This window comes from Channa argus, chromosome 23 (assembly GCF_033026475.1).
Source record: "Channa argus isolate prfri chromosome 23, Channa argus male v1.0, whole genome shotgun sequence".
Taxonomy (NCBI): Eukaryota; Metazoa; Chordata; class Actinopteri; order Anabantiformes; family Channidae; genus Channa; species Channa argus.
Window position 1 is genome coordinate 12,735,989 of NC_090219.1, and position 24,084 is coordinate 12,760,072.

Below are 24,084 nucleotides of genomic sequence, written 5' to 3' on the forward strand. Positions count from 1 at the left end.
ATAGAGTATTTTGGTAAGAGTATTTTTGATACGTCCTTGTTTTGGTACCGTAGAAAATCTATGTGTTCTGTTGCTATGCTCTAAAAGCTGCCGGATCCTCGGCGCATGCGTACATTCTAAGATACGATTTGTACAACGGTCGAGCATCAAAGATGGCGGGAGCCTCCGACCCACTGGAGGACATGCTCTTCAATGAGGTGGATGAGAAAGCGGTTAGCGACTTGGTTGGTTCTCTGGAGTCACAACTGGGCGACCGAAAGTCTCCCGCTGCTTCATATTCCGAAGGGAAAAGGGAGACAGCACTGACCGCTGCGGGGCAGTTCTCAGGGAAAGTGCGCGATCAAGTGGGGTCTTCGGAGCAGCCGCAACAAGGGCATCCAACCGCGGGGTTAACCCAGGAGTCGGGCGCTAATGAGCAGCTCTCCGGTAAAACCCTATCCGCCTCTACCTCGCCTGTCGCTGCCGGGGCCGTGATCGCCTCCGGAGCCGGTCTGCAAATAGTTGGAGCATCTCCTTCGGGATCGGGACCCGTAACTTTGCCCACTCAGCCCGCCGCTGCTAGCTTCCACCGGGCGCCTGTCCTGGGTCCGAGCGCGGCTCCCAGCACCGTGGTCCCGCCGGCGGAGGCTCTCAGGACCGTTTCTCCCGGATTGCAAAGTTTGAACGGCGGAGCCGTGAAGTTGGTGAACTCGCCCGCTGGGTCCGGCACGGTCATAAGTACTGTCAGTCCGGGGGGCTCTGCAATCCTCCCTCCTGTGGCTTCACAGCCTGCTTTCCCGGTACCTCAGGCTGCGGCGGCGTCCACCGCCGTAGCCCTGCAGAGACACCCCAGCCCGGGGGTCAGCGTCGCCCAGAACGGGGTGGATCCCAAAGTTGGCCCGCCGGGGCCCCAGGGCGCCCCCTCCCCATCAGCCTCCACCTCTCAGGTCGTGAACCACAGCAATCCTCTGATACACACTAAGATGCTGGTGCCCAGCCTGCCGGTCTCTGGGAGCTCAGTCATCCTGACCAGCACCCCCCCCACTCCAGCTGCAGCACAGTCCTCCATCAACCAGACTCAGACTGGGACCAGTTCGGCTACCGTCCCCCTAGCTGCTGCCGGAGTGAAGCCGGCAGTGAACGGGGTGGCTCAGCCCACAGTGGCTGTGGTCAGGCCTCCGGGGACTCCTGTGATGGCCACCTCAATCCAGCAACAGAGACCTGGGCTGGTTGCAACCCCAACCCGGCCAGCTGCTCCTCAGCCTCCGCTAGCCGTCCGGCCCCAACAGCAGACCACCATCCAGCTGCCCCCTGGGTTTACGATGCCTCCTGGTGAGAAAACCTGTTCACCTGGGCGTCAACAACACATCCTGCTGCTCTGAAGGATGATCCAGAACCCACAATAGGTCCAGACCCAGCTCAATCAAACATTTGTCTCAAGGGTCTTTACAGTGTGTACAATGACACCCTGTGTCCTGAGACCCCCAATCAGATGACACAAAGCACCCAAAGATAAAATCTCTTCCGCCTGCTGCAACAATCTAGCTTTTACAGCTAAAACACCGAATCCAGAAAAAAATTCTGCCACTTTGGCAAATCGTCAATTTTAAAAAAGAGAAAGTACCAAATATTCTTATGTTCCAGCTTCCCAGGGTCAGTTTTCTCCATCCCACATCAGAATGAACAGAGTCTTTTGAGTCATTTAGGCTTTTTTTAAAGCTGACACATCTGGTTCTGTGAAGTACTGATATGGTGTTTTTGATTAATGATTATCGACTTAATCCATGGTGAACTTAAGCATCAGCTGTAGCGCTGCAATATTCTGGAGTTCTCCTGATCTGAGAAGCTGGATCATTCTTGTTGCTCCTTACTAATCTTACTGGTTGCACTTCAAACTTTGGTTCGTGGTGTATAAATACAGTACACATGTATTTCCCAGTTGAGATGTTTATTTATAAAGGACAAACAAGAAAAAGAAGTAAAAATCATATTTATGTTGCAGCAGACTTTATATTTTTTTTACCCCAATGTTTAGAGTCCTTAAGGATCCTGGATCATCCAGAGCAGCGGGACCTAACTTTAAATCACATTTTGGGATTTAATTTTTTGGTCTGATGCTGATGCAGAGACAACAACATATGATTTGAAATTTAGTACCAAAAGTTTTACAACATATTTAATTCTTCATTAACATCAGAACGAGTCACATTTGGCTAAAAGAGGTTCTTTATCTGCAACCCTCCTGAAAGTAACAACAGCCAAACAGAACTTAAAAAGATCAGGCCGCAAATTCCCTTCATACTTTTGTCTTTGACATCAAAAGCTACAAACAGACGGTGTAGACTCACTTTAACATCTGTGAATTGTGAAGCTGGTTAGAAGCTGCTGCTGCACTGTGGGACAAATATCTACACTAGAAAAACTATGGGGTCTATGTCTTTGGGGACAAGGAGCCAGAGAAGCAGCAACGTTTCATCACCTGTTTCAGCTTTAAAAAAGTGCAGCATTATAAATTCAGATATTAGTAAAGGTAAGTTGGTGCAGTAAAGTCTAAAAAAGAGCCCACATTGCCATAATGGAGAATCCTGTAAGCTGATATTGTTTTAGTGTGGTGGGCAACAAGCTACCATCAGATTCTGGATTCACAGATGTAGAGCTGGACAATGTCAAGCTAAACTCCATTGTCTTATGTTACAGTATTACTGCAGTGACCACAGTCTTTGAGCTGAGCAGAAACAGCCAGTTTGTTTGATTGTTGCTTATAACTTTTCTTTACAATAACAGAGATAAAAAAAAAATCCATGGACTCTTAACTTTTAAGGTTCATAAAGACAAAAACAAAACAAATCAGATGCCAAAAAGTTCTTAAAAAATCAACTGAGCACTGAGCAACATAAGTCATAACTGTTATTACACCAACCTGCCTTCTCAGTGTCCTGTATAAAATGTACAGTACTGAGGCAGAGTTGTCCATGTGGACCCTCTTTGAAGCCAACATGGGAGGCTAAATTAAAAAAGTGTTTCTAAGGTAAAGAAAAGTTGGCGCAAGCCGATTCAGACTATTTCCTGATGCTGGACGTGGCTTTATGAAGCAGTTTATAAAGTACAAGATAATCAGTGATGTCTGAACCTAATTTCTCTCTGTAGTTATCAGATAGTTACTATCTGTAGTTTCAGCCCCACAGTACTGACCCATGTTTCATTCACCTCCAGGGATGGTTCTGGTGCGGACAGAGACGGGCCAGCTGGTGATGGTCCCCCAGCAGGTCCTGGCCCAGGCCCAGGCTAAGATGCAGCAACAAGGCCAAACAGTAGTCGCCCAGAGACCAGGAACGCCCACGGCTGGAGCCACCATCCGGGTCAGCACCGCTGCCACGGTAGGTCTGGTTTTGAGGTCTCTGTAGGTCCTTAAAACACAGTTTTTAAGAAGTCACAGAAGTCATATTGTGCCCTGATGGAGGCAGCAATGTTATTATGAAATGTTTCTGTGGGAAAAACAATCATTGGAGGAATAAAAATCCTCTTTAGTTGCAGCCTGAGTCCATAAAACCGAAGACAGTTATCAAACTTGATGACATCGTCTGGGTGGACAGGACAGGTACGTGAAGTCTCATCTTGTGGTCTGTTTTCCCCCTTTGTTGCCTGCAGGCTCCTGGTACCCCTCAGACTGTTCGCCTGGCCTCCCCCACTCAGACCCGAATGGTCCAGTCTCCCTCCACCACCACTGTACAGGTGAGTTTCCTGCCTTTGCTGTTTCCACACAGAAAACTCCTCTTCAGTCTTTTAGAACTTGTCCTCAGGAGCCACTCATCATGATTATCTCCATGCAGTTCTACAGAACTTCTTTAGCCTGGATTCTTTTTTACAGTCCATTTATCACCTGCTTCAGTCTCCTGTGGGATGACCATGTTACTGTGTATCAGCAAGAATTACTTTTTGCAGGTTTAATTAATTTTCACTAACAGAAGAAATTATGATTTCTATTTGGTAATAAACTAGTAAACTGAAGTAAACCCTGGTCACACTACTAATTAATAAATGATTATTGGTGATTATTAATGCTGCTGTTATTTCCCAAAGAACATCACGGTGGCGTCTTGTGGAACAGCCGTGTCGGTAAAGATGACGACTCCTCAGAATGCCCCAACGGTGATAACAGCGGGAGGGACAACTGCAGTGAAGCCTGCCGGGGTACCCACCCCCGTGACTAGCGCAACCCCCGTGCCAACAGCCACACCCCCCGCCAGAGTCACTATGGTGTCACAGGTGGAGTTAACCATATTCTGTCCCACTCCACTGAACCTCTGCAGCTTCCAGCAACACGACACAAGAACATGTTATTTCACAGACTAGCAACAGGGGGCATTAATGCAAATACTCTCCACTCAGCGTTTACAGAAGACGTGTTTCCTCCATCAGTAAACCACTAAAGGAGGCAGTGTATTTTCTGACAGACCTCATGTAACCTGCAGTCACTTTTTATTCACAGCAGGATTTTTTCCTGCAGATTTTATCACAGTGAATGCAGCATTTCAGCAGCTGTTTGGCTGTTAGCTTGTATGATTAGTGTAGAGAAGAGCCTCATCATGCCAGGTTAACTGTTAGGGGACACAGGCGCCATCTTGTGTGGATCCCCTTTCTGTTATTTAAAATCTGTGTTCTAACTTTGTCAGCAGAGCATGTCCATAGAGGAGGGCTGTCTTTACCCCATCTCCATCAACACTGCGCCATTCAAACTACCTTAGGCAAACAAACAGTAAACCACTGAGTAACCTCTCACAAGATGGTGCCCCCATCTCCCAACAGCTAGCACAGCGTGACGCAAATTCACATTCTCTGCTGCATAAGCACTCATAAACTTCGCAACCCTAACCCTAACCAGCGGGGTTTGAATTCTCCAGACTAATGTGGACATAGTCTGAGATCTAAGGATTCACATCTGAATGAGTCATTGTTGCTTTTGACAAACGTGTTGGTCCCAACAGGAAATGCAGGAAAACGTGAAGAAATGCAAGAACTTCCTATCCACACTCATCAAGCTGGCATCCCACAACTCGCCCTCCCCAGACACCTCCAAGAACGTGAAGGCCTTGGTGCAGGACCTGCTGGTGAGTCCCACCCTGGACTGGAGTAAGCAGTGTGTTTGTATAGCTGGAGTTTGACATCTCTGTGTATGTCTTCTTCCTCAGGATGCAAAGATTGAGCCTGAGGAGTTCACCACTCGGCTGCAGGCTGAGCTCAAGTCTTCCCCTCAGCCCTACCTCATCCCCTTCCTTAAGGTACTACTACTATACTATTTTACTGCTAATACTACTACTTTAATGTCCACTGTATTATTGTAGTATTGCTTTTACTTATCTTATTACTAACACTGCAAATATCACTCCTACATCTTCAATTTAGACTACTGGGGGCAGCTGTAGCTCAATTGGTAAGGCAGTCCACGGACCACAGGGTCAGTGGTTCTATCCCCGGTCATGGCTATATGTCAAAGTGTCCCTGGGCAAGACACTGAACCCCCAAGAGCCCATTCCCATCCCCAGCTGTTCAGTGTCGGCCCAAGCCCGGTAGAAATTAGGGATGGATGCGTCAGGAAGGGTAGTTTGAAAAAAAAAAAAAAAAAAAAACTGTGCCAAATCAATATGCGGACAATATGATCCGCTGTGGCAACCCTGAACTCACGGGATAAAAATAAAATAAAAATCTTTTATTTAGACTACTACACTTAATGCTTCTACTAGCACTGATTACTGTAGTACACAGGTACTTCTTTAATTATAATTCAACACAAACAGAACTTTTACATTTGGTTAGATTTTTGCTCATAGTAATATAAACAGATCATTTACATTAGTACAACAAATACAGCAGATGTTCCTCCAGGTACTTCTATATTAGAAGTACCTGGAGGAACAGGAAGTGAGGGGGACCTATCTCAGGGTAGTTAGGCCTGATCGAGCAGCAGCAGCTTGATGAGCCAATAATGAATAATGAATGTTTAACACATAAACAAATCTAAAATAAATGCCCTGAATATAAAGTCCAGTTTCTACCTGCAGAAACTCCTCTTGCAGTAGTAAAGCTAGACTGTTCCTGGCTCAGGTCTTGGTGGTCAGACCCAAATGGACCTCTAATCTACCCCCCTGTCTCTTCTTGCTGTTTAACCCGTAGCTGTTGTCTCTCCACAGAAAAGCCTCCCCGCCCTGCGTCAGTCTCTCCTTAGCAGCCAGCAGTCTCTGATGACACCTGCCCCCAGCACCTCAGCACCTGCCCTTGCTGCACCCGGCTCCATCACCACCGCAGCCATCAGACCCCGGCTGCCCGTTAGCTCGGTCAGACTGAACACGCCGCTCAGCAGCACAACAGCTCTGGTAGGGAGGCGAGAGTTGCTGCAGCTCATGTCTCCACAGAAATGATCAGGTTGACAGGATGTTGGTAGTTAACAGGTCACTGCAGGTCATCTTCTTTCAGCTGGTGACTGAACATTGCTGTAGACTGTTGTTGTTGTTTTCCCTTTACAGTACAGGACACATTAAAGGTAAATCCTACTCTCCGTCCTGCTGAATTTACTCTTCACAAACCTGAGCTGTATTACGATAATTAATGCTGACAAAGGTCATGGTGCCTAAAATCATCCTAAGATCCAAGTCCTAAGATCAGCAGACTGGCTACGAAGAAGTTACCTTAGTTAAAGATGCAGTAAAATAGAGATATAAAGTGTCAACGAATCCTCACTATGTCGACAGATCTGATGATTAATCATTTGTGTGATCTGATCTAAAACAAACTCACCGTTACTTTTGAATAACCAACAGATTTTCTGGGCTGATCCACGTACGGAGAGCATGAATATTTACAGATGCAGCACTGCAGACACAGTTTCTTATCTGAAGTTATTCTAAACATCTTAGTGCAGAAATGGAGGATAGAGTCTACACCGATCCTGCTTTGTTCACACTGTTGTTGCCTGATCCTGTTCTTAACCCTTCTGTCTACAGCAGGCTGTGGGCAGAGCAGGAGTGCAGAGTGTGCAGCCTCGTACACCTGTTGTCATCAGTCAGACTCTCAGACCTCAAGGTGAGTCCAGGTGTTTCTACACTCGGATTCACATTGACTTTCCTCTTCCTCCTCGTTTAATGTAAAAGTCTTCAGAAGCAATAGACAACATATCAGCAGATATCAGTGGTTCCTGCTAAATGCTGCATTTTCCTCAGGCACGTTTATACGGACACCCACAACCATCATCGGCAAAAGTCCTATTCATCTAGCAGCTTCGACCAATCAGAAGAAACTCAGCGACCCGGGGGGTGGGACATTCAGGTACAGTCCCATCTGTCTAAGAAAAAAAATAATGATTTATAGATTAGAGAAAGAAAACAGGAGAGCTGAGAGTCTAGAGGAGAACCTCAGACAGAACCATCAGAGAACAAAACAACTGTGGACAGTTCTTCATTTTTAGTAGAAAAAGCGGTCACATCATTGTAAAATGCCTTGAATGTGAGAATGAAATGAGGTGGCTGTAAGGGTGAGTTCTCTCTGACTAGACCCATAATGGACCTGCTACACTGTCTCTCTAATGAAGTCCCAGCATGCTCGGCGGTACCATAACAAAATGAAAAGGAGGTAAAAAGGAATAAAATCAATATTTAGTCTGTGATATGTATGACAACAAACATCAACTCTTTCTTTGCTGCAGGTTGTGGTTCTTGCTCTGAACCACGGGGGGGCAGCACACACTGCTCTGATTTACACTCAGTGGTCAATTTATTAGGAACACCAGTCGAATGCAGCAAAGTTGATCATGTTCAGACATGATCATGGTTCAGTGGATTTAGCCTCAGTGATTTAACTGAGCAGGATGAAATCTAAAAGCAGCCTGGTCCTGCAGGTTTGCTGCCCTAGGTTCTTTGTTTTTTATCTGCATTAAACTGCAAAAATCCTTCTTGTCCTCTCCTGATGTCTCTGTTGTCCTCAGAGATGACGATGACATTAATGACGTGGCGTCCATGGCTGGTGTCAACCTTAATGAGGAAAATGCCCGTATCCTGGCAACCAGCTCAGAGCTCGTGGGCACAAAGATTCACTCTTGCAAGGACGAGTCCTTCCTGCCCACAGGTCTGCTGCACCGCCGCATCCTGGACACAGGTACGCTCACCTGGACCAGGCTGTGCCCACAGCCCCCCACAGCTTTATTGACACAAACAAGTGATTTAAATAAGGTTTTATTTTACGTACAGGTATAAATAACACTGGACCACACCTGTGGTTTGTCTCGCTTAATCATGTAACATAAAGGACCAAAGGGTTAAGATGGAAGGAAAATTCTGTGTCATGGAAAGATGAATTTGTCAGACCGTTGGTCCTGCTCCTCTCACATTGACACTTGTTGTTTACCACCTTCAGCAAAGAAGCTTGGCGTGACAGAGGTCCCGCTGGATGTGGTCAATCTCATTTCCCACGCCACCCAGTCCAGAATGCGCTCCCTGCTCGAGAAGGTTTCAGCTGTGGCTCAGCACCGCGCAGATGGGGGAAAGGCAAGAACAGAATCTCTCTTACTGATCCAAGAACAGTTTTTTAAACAGGTCACACAGGGACTCTGCAGCTGCTTTTTGTCTTTTCAGTCATTTCATGTCTTTTTTTCTTTTAAAATAATTTTCTTTAATTTAAATTATTTTGGGTTTTTTGTTATTTTGTGACTTTATAGTCATTTAGATCTGTGTGGTATTAACTCGCTAAACCTCAGAAACCAAGAAGAGAGCAAAATGTGGAATCAGACTGAAAACATCAGATTTTCCCAGTAGTATTTTTATTTGCAAACATTTAGCATGAGTTTGTGTGAGTTTAATGTTGGTGCTCGACTTCCTCCATCAGGCTGAAGAACATTACGAACAGACATCAGACGTTCGATCTCAGCTTCGTTTCTTTGAGCAGCTGGAGAGGATAGAGAAGCAGAGAAAAGATGAGCAGGAGAGAGAGATTCTGCTGAAAGCTGCCAAGGTAAAGAAACAAACAATCAGCCAGGTGTACCTCTGCAGGAAACGTTGTGCTCTCACGAGTTTTGCTGCTCTTCTGGACGTTAGTAATTAACCCTGATTTATTCTTTTGTGACGTAAAACAACAACATTTGGAGGTGGATCAGTCTGTTCTTCTCTGTGCTGTTTGACTGTTGTCACATAAGAGCAGGAATGTGACTGAACTGTCTTTGACCTGCAGAGTCGAGCCAGACAAGAGGATCCTGAACAGGCTCGTCTGAAGCAGAAGGCCAAAGAGGTGAGTTTGTACAGTTCAGTTTTCACAGCATCCTGGTAAAGACGCCCTTGCTTTAAACTTCACCCTGATCTCGGTCCCATCGCACGGCCTTCAGCCAGCAAAGTGAATTGAAAAAAAATTTATTGATCCACATGAGGAGAAATTAAGCGAAAGCAAACATGAAAATGAAAAGAAAGATTTCTGTGAGAAACATTTTCTTTTTTTATTCAGTTCTATCAACACCAGTATTAGCCCCCCCTAGACCAGCAGAGGTCAGGGGTCACTACCCATAAGTTACTTTGCTGAGCCCTGGGGGATGTTGGTGACATTACCACAATATGTTGTTTTCTTGCCCTGATAACAAGCTTTGTTTAGTTTTTAATAAAAATCACTGTTATTCATGGATTTAAGAAGATTTGAGTTCTAAAAAAACATGAGTACTGTTGTCTCTGAGCTGTCCTCTAATATCTCCCCCCCCATGTTGTTTGTATGCTCAGATGCAGCAGCAGGAGCTGGCTCAGATGAGACAACGAGATGCCAACCTTACAGCTCTCGCTGCCATCGGCCCCCGCAAGAAACGCAAGTTGGACTCACCGGGAGGAGCTGGGGCCGGCACAGAGGTGAGCGGGTTCACACTGATGACTGGGTCAGTAGTTCACTTCCTTCCCCCCACCCTGAATGAGTAGTAATCACATAAACACAGCCAAAGTGAAGGGGGTCAGTGTTTGCTTGCAGCCTTGTTGTGGGTGTGATATCCCAACCCCCCCACCCTAAGGGGAGATTTCAGCTCCACAGAAATGAGTTTGGAGCTGGATGAGAGGGGAGGGGGTGTTGGTCCTGGGGGTTTCATGCCTCATGCTCACCCAACCCTCAGTCCACCCCCCCACACACATACACACAAACACATTCTGCCTAGGGCTAGCCCCCCAGCAGAGTGATTGGGGGGGGTCTGACATTTCATGGTTGGGTTCTGATGGGGGAGGAGGCAGTGAAAGCTGGGATTTGTGTGTGCAGGCCTGTAGTTCCTGATATGTTTGTTACATTAAGATCCTGAACTGTTCCACCTCTAACGAAAACACACTGTAACAGTTTCAGGCCAATTGTCACCTGAGTTTAGAGAAGAACCAACATATCTGCTGCGCAGGAAACTGGTCGAATAATCGTTTATTCTCATGACAGAAATTTATGATAATGGTAAATGTATGCTTATATAGCGCTTTCATCCAAAGCGCTTTACAATGTTGCTTCTTATTCACCCATTCACACACACACCAATTGCGGTGGCTCCCATGCAAGGTACTTGTCCCACTGGGAGCAACTTCAGGTTCAGTGTCTTGCCCAAGGACCAGATTTCCACATTTACCACATTCCCCGTGTCCATGAAGGCATAACATTAGCAGAAGAACTAGAGAATAAATCAGGGGTGATCCTGGATACAGAGAAGTACTGTTGTACTAAACAGTTTCTGTGTGTGTGTGTGTGTGTGTGTGTTTGTGTGTTTGTAGGCCATGCCTGTAGGGGTATGTGTGGATGAGGTTCACATGGCTGCAGGCCTGTGGCTTCATAAAGCAGTGATTGTGTGCCTGTGTGGACCTGGAGCTTCATTCCTTTCCTCCTCTGTCAGCTGTGCCTCTGGGCTCTGCTGCTGCTGAAAAGTTACCTGCTTAACAGGTGAGGAGAGGGAGGAATAGAGAGAGAGCAGGTTGGATTAAAAGCTCAATATCTCCCTCTGACAGAAGACAAAACCAAAAAGGGTAGTTTACAGTTCTTGTAAGAGCCGGTTTATTCTGATCCACACACACACACAAGACTAGAGCAGACTAACTCTGATGTATCTGCAGATTTTATTCTTGATTCACCATCAGGTAAGCCTCTGAATGGTGCTGTTTTGTCTCCACACCGGGGTCAGAATTGAACTGGCCTGGGGACATGAGAGCAGCATGGGAAGAGACGCTTTGACTGGGTGTTAGTGCTGTGCTGCAGGGGACAGAGACTTGTTGAAGCAGCTCCTGTGACAGAGCTGCAGGGCCGGGTGTTACCTTCCTCAGGCTGCACACACGCCTTCCACATGAAGGCGTGTTGTGATCCTGCAGGTCTGGACTCAGTGTGTGAGTCAACCAGTGTGGGAGACCTCACTTGTTCAGGTTCCGTGTTCCACAGCAGAGACACAATAACAGCAACAGCAGACAAACTACACCGTGGAAAAAATAAAAATAAAAATATCTCTGACAGAAGGATCCTAAATGTAGCTGGTTGACCCCCTCACCCACACACCTGGTCTAACCCTGCTCTGTTTCCCACTCAGATGGCTTCAGGGTTGGGGGCGGGCTCATCTGCAGTGACTTCCTCCCGCCAGCAGCCCCGTCAGCGGATAACACGAGTAAACCTCAGGGACTTCATCTTCTGTCTGGAGCAGGACCGGACCACGGCTCACTCTCTGATGCTCTACAAGGCTCTGCTGAAGTGAGGGGGGGGGTTACAGACTGGACTCCACAGGTGTTTCACAGTCACTGTTCCTTCCTCAGTCCCTGCAGCACCTTTTGGACTCTCGCCTGTAGTTTTACACATGGTTCTGAGAAGGATGTTTTTTGACTGCACATTACATTTCTGCTCCTCCTCTCACAGCCTGGTCACATCACACATCTAATCAGTTTTTGCACTGCTAAGATGTTGACCTTTGTTGTTGTCCAAAAACTGAGTATTTTAATAAGAGCAGCTCCAAATGCAACCAACATGACTTCTTACAGCGTCTTCTGCTGTTACAGGAATAAAAGACTTCAGCGTGTTACACAGAACATTAGGACATTACAATGACTGCCGGTTCTCAGTAATTGGAGCTATGTTTTAAAAATAGTTTTATTGTGAAGAAGAAACTTGTCAGCCACTGAAGCAGTGTGTGGCTGATGTGTTTTTACATTTGTGGACAACAACAGAGGTCTACACTACTGACAACTAAAATAACTGAGGTTACAGAATGACAGAGTAGAGACAGTTCATTGCTAGTGTGGAGCAGCAGCTTCTCTAAAAGTCTCTACTTTTTGCTAAAAAACTTCCAGATGATGTCATCTGGCTTCTGATCAGAGGCCGATGTTAATAAAGTGAAGGCAGAGGGAAGTTTAGTATTATTAATTTGCAGGTAGCAGGAAACAGCTGCAGCTCTCCACTAACAGAGGAGCTACAATATAACTGGATAGTGACAAAGATATGAAGCTGCGACAGCTTCCTGTTTTGTCTGGACCGTTTGTCTTTGGTCAGTGGAGCAGATTCGCAGGTCAAAATTCACCCAGATGTCAACCAGACCCACTATAATGAGTTTAAATGAGGTTTAAGCTGTGGTGTGACCAGGCTTCACACTGTCACTCTCACTTCAACCAAATGTACCACAATCAGAGACGCAGAACTAGACGCATCATCTGTTTCATTCTTCAGTTTGTTGCCCATCATTTGGGAACACTGAGGTGTAAAACCCCTGGTGCTGAACAGAGTAATGTGCAGCTCTAAAACTGGGATCAGTTTCTGTGAGGTGTACCTGCACAGGTGCCTTTCCATCTCATCCCAACCTGCATGTAGACGTTCTGTCCCGCCTAGGATGCCGCGCTCACAGCTCCCCACGCAGGCTGGAGCAGAACCATCGGTTTTATTCAGCCTCTCATTGTTGAGGAACGTACAGCGAGTTTTGTGAAGACAGGTGCGTGTGTGTGTGTGTGTGTGTGCGTGTGTGTGTGTGTGTGTGTGTGTGTGTGTGTGTGTGTGTGTGTGTTTTATTGTGTTTTAATGTTTGTGTGTGTGGAGACAGTGTGGGTTTATGGTATAATTGTGCAGAAAATGGTGACACTCGACAGACTTGAATGGTTAAAGGAGCATTTGAACATTAAGGTAAACTGCTTTTTGCTCTCAGTAAATATCAAACTGCCTGCAGCAGCCTGTTAGCTTTGCATAAAGAATGAAAACCGGTTGAAGTGCCTGGCAGCAGCTCAGAAGTATAAACTATTTGTGTAGTTTTATGGAGGTTACATGTTGTGGTAACAAACCGGATGGTGTTGTGGGTCAGAGTGTGTCCCTTCTAACTGCTGCCATCGTAAAGGCCTTGCAGCAAGTCCGTAAAATTAGGTTTCCACGTTTTGTTCAACGATCTGAAAAATGTATCAGGAGAAACCCACTCTGTTGTTGAGCTTTAACGTATCTTTAAAAACTAAAAAGCGGCTGAATGAGGCTACAGCAGTTGTCAGAACCTTAGAAGACTCGTCTACTCTCTAATCCCTGTGTAGAGCCTTGTGCAGCGGACATAGTCATTAGATCAGAAAGCTTTCTGTAGAAGTTATCGCGCTACATCTGATTACAGCTTGAAAGTTTAGTGTTGGTGATGCTGCGATCATGTGACTGATAGTTTACTGATAATCTAACAACAGATTTTTACTCCTGGTATTTAGCTGCTTTAATCTGTGAAGATTATGTTGCTAAACAGACGTATAACAATCAGTTTATTATGGAGCTTAGTTTGTGCAATAATCCACATGGAAAAATTATCACTCTCTTGTTGGCATTTTTCACCCCTGACATGGGATAAACATTAATACTTACACACATTAATTTTGTCCAGGTGAGCTGAATTTTTTTATTTTTTTTTTTTAACCAACCGACCAACATCTCGTAAGAGATTTGTTTATTTCACTCTAATTTATCTGTCCCCCCCCCACCTGTAAAGTTTGAAGGACTTCATGAGGACAGCTCAGGGTCTTGTTTTCAGACACATTCTGATCCAGAACACCAGACTCCTCCTGTTTTAACACAAAACCTCCAGAAACCGATAAATTCTCGTTTTCATTCCTCACTGAACGGAGGAATCAGAGACCTGTAGAGCTGCAGCTAGCTGGATTAGCTCCTTTTAAGCCTGCTCTTCATTAAGGTTCCAGTCTTTGCATTAACTGCTGCTGTAGCTTCATATTTACTGCACAGATGGGGGTTTGCCTGCATGTTGAGCTGCTCCTCAAACACAACTCACTCACTCACTTTAGGACCGTTTAGTTGCTCATCACGGGGAGCTGGTTCTCCTGCAGACAGTCCATTCACTCAGGCTACGTTCATGGACGCTCACACACAGAAGGCTTCAGAGCAAACATTCCTGCACTTCTTCCTCCTCATCTTCATCACTTGTTGTTTCACTTTTAGCTCGTCTGAAGACACCAACCTTGTACTGGTGAATATAAATTTGTCACTAGTTGAAATGCAGTTTGCTGTTAAAAGGTTTTAAGATGATTAGTTTGGGAACGATGTGTCCATGGAAGGTTTTTAATGCTTTAAATATTTTTTCTCCCTTGTATTGGGCATTTGGTTTGTATAGTATTTAGCTCGACCTGCTAACTGAAGCTGTGGTGTACGTACTGTATATTCAGTCGGTCTGGGTCCTCAGAACCCAGGTCATGTCTCATCTGTTGGAAGGACACAATTTTTGCGACTATTTATATTTCCTACATTCTGTATTCAACCCTGATGCATTTCAGGCAATGCAATTTTACAGTTGTTTGTACCTTTGCTAAAAAATAAAATAAAGTGATACAGCAGCACATCTGAGGTCACGTGGATTCTGTACAATGATCATCCTGATGTGAAAAACACAGCTGAGATCTTTTATTTTGAACATCTGTACAAATGAAACCCGAGACACACAGTGAACAAATACATTAAACACACATTTAGAAAATGGGGTATCTAGAAAAGGATTTAAGTGTTGCTCCCAGTGGCATACGCATATAAAACTGACTGTAACCTCAGGACCATATTCACAAGCTGAAGTAATCAGAAGCAGCATCTTCAGGCTCCAAATGAAAAACATCTGATGAAACTGAAGCTGTTTCCTCAAGTCTCCATGTTGTTTCCACATGCAGCTGGTGACACCTTCAGGTACAGTTTGTAGCTCCAGAACATTGGAGGATTTCAGTCCAGAGGTTCCTGTTTGAACGGGATCGGGGGACTGTTGATGGACTGGCTGTGCCGCAGGCCTCGACACAGGACGTATTCGCTGAACTGGGACGAGTCCACACCTCCACCACAGGAGGCCTTGATGCTGAAGCCCTTCTCGAACAGACGCTCCAGAACCTGCAGAGACACAGTTGATGTTTCAGTTAATCTGCAGCCGGTGAGGGTAGAGCGAGACCCACAGACCACTGAAGTCATGATGGATCCGTTTTTCTCTGCTGTAGAACAGGTACAAACACTGCAGTGTTGGCACGATAACACGTCTTTGATCCAAACTGCCTGAATATCTGAATACTGAAACTCTCCATTGTCACCTTAGTGCTGTAAAGTGCCTTGAGATAATTTTGTGGTAAATTTGTGCTATGTAAATAGAAGTAATGGAATATTAGACAACATGAAAATAAAATTGTGAACTTCAGACCAAGACATTGTTTTAAGTAATTTATCATGATTATGTTAATTCACTAGCTCAGCGTGCAGGATAATCCTGAAGTGCCAGACAAACAATGTTATTTATAATATTAAAAATTGTAGTTTAAGTTGTCTTTCAGTTTATTCATGCATGTAGGTTTGTTTTTACATTGTCTACAGTAATCTGATCTGTATATCAAGTTGTGTTATTTCTTTGCAAATATAAAAGGTAATTTTAAACAGAAATCACTACCACTAGCTACTTCCTGAGTATAAATTAATCATTTATAACTTATGAACACCTGATTCTCAGCAACAATTTATGCTAACATTGATGTCACCGGATGTGAATGTTTGCATACAGATGTTGGCCACATCTGTAAGTTTGCCTAAAAGGATGAGGCTAAACTAGATCTTCACTTTTTCCATAATCACCTCACTAAACTGTGATGCTGAAAAACTTTGTCACCAAATAAATCACTTGTTTGACTTTATTTGTGGGGATGGGTGATGGTATTCATCGTAACTATCACACCCACTAACCTGGTGTCTGTTGGGGTTTGTTTGATTTGACACATCTTTTACACACGTGTTTTGTGGGATCTGTCGGCTTCTTAAAGGAAATATTGCCACATACAACTTTACAACTTTTTTTAAACAAGCGGTTTGATCCCACACCGCGTGTTAAAAAATAATTTAATTGTAGCCAAGTCTCTCATTCACCAGAGAAGGTGCAGCACACACACATATTGTTGCAACCCAATTTAGGAAGAAAAATTAAAATCCAGGTTACAGACTGACAGACTGACAAATGTAAGTAGAGGCAATTCATTGTTGTTTTAGTCAGTGATCATTTTGTTAACGAACACTATGATGAAGTATTTGTTGAAAACCAATTGTTTTAAATGAGAACTATGGTATGTTTCAATAAATAAAAAGTAAAAATACACAAAGAGGAACAAACAGACATGAAGACACAGTATAATTCAGAAGCCTCACTGAGCTGCAGCATCTGTAGCTCCTCATCAGTCAGTTTCCTCCTCCACCCAAAATATCACTAGTTTCAAACCTAATTTAGCTGCTCAAACTGTTGCTCCACATCCCACCACCACCCAACATTTTACCTTTGAACCTAATGAATTAGTTTTACTTAACTACGCTTAACGGATGGAGTGAGTCATGCTGCAGGTCAGTTAGATTTAAAACGTTAGGGTGAAGCTGAAGCACAGGGTTTTCTACACTGAAGAGACCTTCAAGCAAACGTAAAGCCGGGATCAGGATTTGATAGTCAGGGATCAGACCTGATCAAACTGGACCTCAGAGATTTAGGAATCATAATGACCTTCATGAAAGAAAACAGAGTCCCTCTCTGAGCCAAGCTGCTAATGGTAAATGTGCACTTTTTCACTATGTTGGTCATCAGCTCTGAGCTGAGGCTGCACTGTGTGTAGAGCTGATGACCAACATGGTGAACAGGCGCCTGGTCAGGAAATCTAATGTTGACCGGATGATGGAACCTTGAGGTGCCGTGGTAAACAAGTTGACTGACCTGCACTGAGTTGAGTCTGCAGTATCCGTTGAGGGGGAAGCGGATGACGTGAGTGGGGTCCTGGTTCCACCCGGCATTGACAGAGTTACACATGACATCCCCAGTCTCGGGAAAGATCTCCTCGATCAGGTCTTTCTCCCCGCTTAGAGCGATCCTCTCTCCCAGGTCCGGGGTGACTCGGACCACCAGACACTCACAAGGCGCCGCACGCTGGGCCTCACGCTCCGCCTGCCAGCATTCCAACTCCCGAACCATGGGAGCCAGCTGGTAGTACCGAGCCTCCTCATACAGCTGGGGGAAGTCCTGGAGGGGGGACCAGAGATGGACACGTGTGAACAGTAAGACAGGCAGGACCACATCAGCTTCACCTCAGAGGGACTAAAGTGTCACAGTTTTAAATACTCTGATTTATTAAAGTACATAAAAAGAGTCACACGAGCAAAACGTGTTTACTGATGGTCTCTTCAGAATAACAGCAGAATGAGGTGAGAAAGCTCCAGAAACAGTTCCTAAGTGGACCTTAGAACGTCTCTCTAATGATGCCATTTATTAAAGAAAAAACAATCAGCTTGCACTTCAATTGTTATTATTTTTACATTAATTTGTGACACAGAATTAGCTTTTTTTGCACACACACAGAAAAGGCAAAGCATAAGACTGCATTAAGTCTTTCATTCTCTTTTCTGTCCTCTGTACTTTCTGTTTTGTCCCTTTGTGCCTTCTTCCTTTCTGTCCCCCCCAAGCCCAGTTCCACTGTGAACACTTGGCCCTGACACTAATACTGAGCTGGACTGATGAAGTGCTGCTCCACTTGAAGCTCCTGATCTCAGAGCTCCCGCTGAAGCACAGAGAGGGGGAGGCTTCTTGTTGTGTCTTCTCCTGATGAGGAGCTGCTTTTGGCTTCAGGCCTCTCACTGTATCAAAGCCTCGCCTCCTGCACCGCCTCCCACTCCTCCCCCCCTCTGGGCTGGAAGCGAGGGATAGATGTGTTTTATGAAGCAGGTTTTGTCTGTAGGTGTCTGAGTCATCCTGACAGAAGAACGGAGGCAGTGCTGGATAACTACAGGGAGGCAGAGCAGAGAGATGCAATATGCCCCCCCACACACACACACACTCATTTAGTAAAACACACACTCTTGTGTGCAGCCGGCGGCTCTTCACTGATTAAAGTGTGAGAATGTGCAGAGTTAAAAGACTTGCTGCCGTTTGTTCAGACTCCTGGAGATAAGGCTGCTGCTGGACAGATCATCTACTGATCCCGAGCTTGTCTTTCTTGTCTTTGCATATCTGAGCCACACTCGCTGTTGGCCACAGCTCCTCATCGGAGACACGTCTGCTGAACCTGCTGTAGTCTTTATCTTCCTGTACTGCTTGCCTGGTGCTTCGAAGAACGGCCTCCTCAATCTCTGTGGTTTCTCAGTTTCTTTCACTAAACTGTTGAATTACAATTGTGGCTTTACTTCACACCTCTGTGTCCTGGGAAAAACACGTAGTTTTGTGCCAGTTACAATAAATAATTTGGGTGATTTCCTGTTCCAAGTGATGTGACATGAAGGTGAATCATCCAGATGTTCTGCACTACTGAAAGATTACGTTTCCTGTTAACAAACATGCAGATATTTAACCTGTCGGTAAAACAGTTTTCTCTTCCATCATAAAATGTGATCGTGCAGAAAGTCCCCACAGTTCTCTATGGTTGTGGTTGGATTCCTGGTTTCAGAACAAACAGTAAGAGCAGCACAAAGTCCAGTAAAACTTTGACCAACATTAGGATGTATTGCATCAAACGAAACTCCAGAAACCTGATGACAACAAACCCGAACCAACCAACAGAACCAGACCAGAACAATCCTAACATTAATTCTTCTGTATATGTTTGTCCAGATGTTGGATCCGACAGAAACTGGACCCACTCGTGTCAGTCTCTGCTCCCTCTGGACGTGTGCTGTCAGCATGTGGGCTCAAAGTTCTGTTTAAGTTTTGTAGCTTTAAAAGTGATAACCTGGTGGACCCATCAGTAACATCAGTGTTCAGCAATTCACACAGGGTTCAGTACAGATGTAAATCTACCACATATTTAGTTTTTGGGGTGACTCGGCTGCAGTACCTTGAAGTCTTCCGGCAGGAGCAGTTTGCAGGTTCGCAGGAAGCTCAGGATGTAGCGGAAGATGTCTCCGTCTCTGTCGATGAAGTAGTGTTGCTTGAGACTGTCCAACACGATGGGCTCTGTGCCGTTAAACAGACGACTGATCCTGCATAGACGAAGATACCAACGTGAGGTAAGGTACTTTGAGTATTTGTCTTTAATGTTACTGCTGTTTCTGTAGTATCTTTGTTTAATTTCTCTACTGTTTTGCCTCCAACATGTTTTTTATTGTTACAAACTAGGGTCAGTTAGTGAACAGAAGTACTTAACGTTGACAATTCTTCACAGTAACTAGTCAGAAATCACGTTTCTGAAGTGGTTCTCTTCTTGAATCTGTACATGAATTAAACTTTACAAAGCCCAAGCATTTCAGATTTCTGCAGAACTCTTATTTATGATGCACATGTGGAACAAATCTGGACCAGACTAGTAGATTCATGTCATCATCAGCATCAAGTTCAACAGTGTTTATTTTTCAGTAACTCAGAGAAAAGAAAAACTTTCTCACTGCAGTACTGGTACCTTTAGTACTTAAGCAGAGTTCTGATCATGTACTTATGTACATCAACTAGCATAAGGAATTTGAAGTGATACTCCCGCTTTTGCTGCAGTGCTTGTTTAGGCAGGTAAAGTTTTACACAAGTACTTACTTTGTGTACATCTGCAGTAAAACAAGTGAAGCTGCTTCATTCAGGCACTTTTCTTACAAACAGAACAAAAGCAGTAACAGATTGAATGATAAGTTATGAGCTGTGCTTGAGGATGTATGTAGTGACCAGTAAACAAATGAAAATTAATCTGTTTTAACGCTCACACACTACAGTACGATGCAGATCTGACCTCAGATCTGTGCTCAGGCTCTTTTTCACTCAGGGCTAAATAACTCTCTCTCCATCTTTCCTTTCCTTCTTTCTTTCAGGGTGAATCAATGCTCATCCTCATCAAGCTGCCCTGAGGAGGAGCTGCTGCAGTAGGAGCTTCACCTCCAAAACCTCCAATTAAAATCTGCCCTTCCTCCTCATCCTCCTCCGGCCTGATTCTCTTTTTATTCTCACTAACAGCAAAACGAACGGAGAGGAGGACAAATACATGAGAGGAAGGAAATTACCCAAGCTCATCTGCAGCCCTGCTGACTATCAGCCATGTTTAATTATCTTCTCTCCTGGTTCCAGCTTCTGAATTCACTACTTACTGTACTAAAATACAACTGTGAGGTACCTGTACTTTGGTGCTTTCTCCTTGTTCTTTTTAGTGTTCCAGAAACCTTCAGCAGCATACCGGGGAATCTGGATAACTGAGGGTTACTTCCTGTCTTTAATGGTGGAATTAGAGATGTTTCAACAAATGTACGAAAAGAACATTCTATTTTGAGACTTCATTTCCCAGAATCCAATGTAAAGTGATGTCTGAAAACATCCACCCTTTACATGTCTATCAGAAAAGGAGGTTCAGAGTTTTTTTCCAGAGGCTGTTTCTGGACACATAGCAGACAAAGAGGAGAAAGAGGTGACCAGGATCCAGACTGTCTGATCTCACCTGGACTCAGGGAACTTTGTGAGCGTGGCCAGGCTGCTGGTGTACATATGCCCCCCCACGTCGATGTGGACAGGAGCGTTGGCCTTGGTGAGTTGGGCAGGAGATGGGATGCCCTGGGCAATCAGCGGGGACACCGGCGAGCGGCTCAGAGACATTCTGGACATGCTCCACCCTTCCTGTAAGGGGTACGCAGAGGTCAGTACCTGAACCACACAGTTTATTACGTCACTGAGATCTACAGCCTCATTTGGCTACTTGTAATCATACAGTTTTTCCGATACTACGTTAACCTCTGCAGGTGGGTGAAGGTGAAAAATGTGGTTTGAAGCTGTTTTAAGATAACAGACGATAACAAGTAAAGCTGAATTCAAACTCTGCTATGCTAAAGTCTTGAGATCAAGTTACTAGCAGTCAGACTCATGTTTCTCAAGAATATTTAACATTTAATATTTGTGGGTGTCATCTGCGATAACGACGCTAAAAAACAGTAACCTGGATTTTACCCATAGTTCGCTTTGTTTAAGTTATTTCATCTCAACTTTCCCCTGTAGACTCGATATCTGCGTCACCTGCAGAGATTTTATGTTTGAAGCGTTCAACTCGAACCAAAATCAAGTTTTTGAAGTAGACGCATTGTGACAAAATGTTTCGTATTCCGTGTAAACACAAATGAAACGTCATTGCATCAAAGTCGTATCAAAAGTTCTCGGGCTGATTTTAAACAGAAGTTCTACTTCTCATTGTGCTAGTTTACATTTCTAGAGTTTAATTAAAAGTGACTTACTTTTATAAGACAGTTTATTGAACAGATTAGCAATGGCAGCATTAAAACCTTGTGTTCTGACCAAGTGTTTATTTACTTCGCCTCTTATACAACCTGGGATCTGAGCAGCACATCCCGCCATCTTCGGCTGCGTCAGAAAGTTTGGTTACCTGCGTCTCTTCCTCCAGACTCGCACCTCAAATCTGTGATCTTTTCGTCTTTTTCCTTTTCTTTTTGTTTTTACAGTTGCTAGTCACCGCCATATTTGTTTTGACAGAAGAAAGCCGAGAATTTCCCGTTCTAGCGGGAGTAAGTCAATTGATGAGTATTTTTATGTCCAGCAACTCATAGTAGAAACAAAAGAGTTTAGTACTGGTATTGGTACTCAGTATCGGCAAGTACTCAAATGAAAGTACTTGTACACACTCTGGGGAAAAGGTGGTTTTGGGACATCCTGTATTTGTACTTTTCCTACTAATACTTACATCTGAGCCCAGGAGACATAAATCCAGTCCTAAATCCCACTCTGCAGTGTCCTTACAGCCATCACCCCCCAAAACCCCCCCTAGACTGCAATACTCTCACTTATGAGAAAATATTTGGACAATGCTGTACTTGAGGGCAGTAAGTTACTGCAGTGCAGTCAGTTTGAAGCAGATGCTTCAGACCTGATGGATGTTAATATTCATGGTGGAGACAGAGGAGAAGGATGAAACTGAGGATGAAGATGACCCCTCCCCTCCGCCCGAGCTTTGAAGCATGAAAGGTGAACAGGAGGCGGCTGTAGCTCTGTCTGTGGCCCGCGGCGGGCGCGCTGCCCCGGGCCAAACAGACAGCCCTCTCCGCTGTCTGGGGCGGGGGGTGCCACTAATCCAACCACAGGAAGTAACAGAACGTAATCTTTATTGACTCCACGGATTTGTTTCGGCTCAGAACTCCGGTCCTAACAACGGCACACACCAGACTTCAATAAAAAAACCTCAACGTTTAACAGCTCTGGTTAACCGGCGGGCGTTGCGCATCACTTCTCTTGGTTTTGGAGCTTTTTTGCAAAGATAGCAGTCTTGTTGTGAATTCAGGATATACACTTACCATAAAGTACTGCTTAGTTGCTATACTTTTACCACAGTGTCACAGTAGCCGCTGCCCCGGACGCATAAGGTGGTGATTGCCAGAAAAGAGCAGCTCACCATAAAACCAGAGGTTTTGTTGGAAAACGCTCAGCCTGGAAACATTTAACGAGGCCGAACTGATCCGTGGGTTCCACGGTTTCCGAAAATATGAAACACTTTAGTTGTTGCGTCTGGGTTTACCGCCACCCACGACAACTTAAAACCAACCTACTTCCAATGAGATTCGGACGAACATTATAGTGCGAGTCAACGCGGCTACGCTACGGAACATCGACTTTTCCCCTTAAACTCACAAACATTCAGTGTAAATGTGCCATGGGGCCACACACGGTCCGTGCCCTTACCTGAGAGGACACCGAGACTGAAGACATGGATACCAGCGTCTGTTTGCTCCGTTCCGGGCTCGGAAAAGCAAGAATCCCGTCTGGGTCTTCGTCCTCACAAGAAGCCAAACGAGCCAGTCCGCGTCTCCTCGGGAAGAATAAAGAGGAGGGCTGAAAGAGAATTCTTGCCCAGGGCCCTTCAGACCCCGGGGGCCAGGATTAGGCAACACAAACGCGGCCGGACTCAACTCGTTTCAGTCAAACCGAGGAGAAATGAGCTCCTACAATGAGAGCCTGACAGTCCGTCCAACACGAACTGGTCCCGCTGTCTCCTGAGTCTCTGCAGCTAAGTGGCCTCCTCCTCCTCCTGTCTGTCCGCATATCCACGTCTCTCTCCGGCAGCGCGTAGGTTTTACAGACATCTAACGGCCCTGTGGCCCTGGAGCCAAATGACGTCTCTCGCCGCGCTTTGTGCCCCCCCAGCCGCCTGCGGCCAAATGCGCCATGTCAATTATTGCGCACTGGTAGATGGAGCTGCGCGGCGAGAGGCTACCCACACGAACCCGTTTTGCTTTCTTCATTCCACGGCTGTGTCCGACCAGCCTCCGCGCTGCTGCTTCACAAACTTAAGGTGTTCGGGTTTGGGTTCTGGTCCGTCCACTGTATCATCGGCATCGTCAACAGGACCCATATTGTGCTCCAGTGCGCACGGTTTTGCGCAGAGGTCGTACCGTGGGGCTACTGGCGGAAAGCAGACCCAGTCTGGAATTAGTTTCAGAACCTGCTGTAAATACTCAGACAGACAAACATAGACAGAGGTTGACCCAGTCTGACGTCACAGATACCTCAATCAGCTGTTCTGCTCAGAATAAACCGTTCTGTCGCTTTGTGCACATTGACTGCAGTTCCCTACTTCAGTGTAGAAATATTTACTCAAACATAACTAAAAGTATAAAAGTAATCCCATGAATTTACACCTAAAGTACTTTTCATTCACATCAAAGAACGTGTTTTAGTGG

General features: G+C 45.2%; 2 protein-coding genes across 2 annotated transcripts; one reads left to right on the forward strand and one right to left on the reverse strand.

The window, feature by feature from the left end:
* Positions 1–14,792, forward strand: LOC137108488 (transcription initiation factor TFIID subunit 4-like). The gene is made up of 15 exons (XM_067493145.1): positions 1–1,311; positions 3,193–3,356; positions 3,628–3,711; positions 4,060–4,245; positions 4,965–5,087; positions 5,169–5,258; positions 6,168–6,350; positions 6,978–7,056; positions 7,194–7,299; positions 7,955–8,124; positions 8,383–8,513; positions 8,851–8,976; positions 9,193–9,249; positions 9,726–9,848; positions 11,534–14,792. Exons 1-15 carry the CDS (start codon positions 153–155, stop codon positions 11,693–11,695), a joined length of 2,943 nt encoding a protein of 980 aa, XP_067349246.1. The 5' UTR covers positions 1–152; the 3' UTR covers positions 11,696–14,792.
* Positions 14,793–14,834: 42 nt separating this feature from the next.
* Positions 14,835–23,645, reverse strand: LOC137108494 (BTB/POZ domain-containing protein kctd15-like). Its single transcript, XM_067493156.1, has 5 exons — positions 23,087–23,645; positions 20,847–21,022; positions 19,272–19,416; positions 17,165–17,467; positions 14,835–15,324 (listed from the first exon to the last, which is right to left on the reverse strand). Exons 1-5 carry the CDS (start codon positions 23,111–23,113, stop codon positions 15,163–15,165), a joined length of 813 nt encoding a protein of 270 aa, XP_067349257.1. The 5' UTR covers positions 23,114–23,645; the 3' UTR covers positions 14,835–15,162.
* Positions 23,646–24,084: the final 439 nt, after the last annotated feature.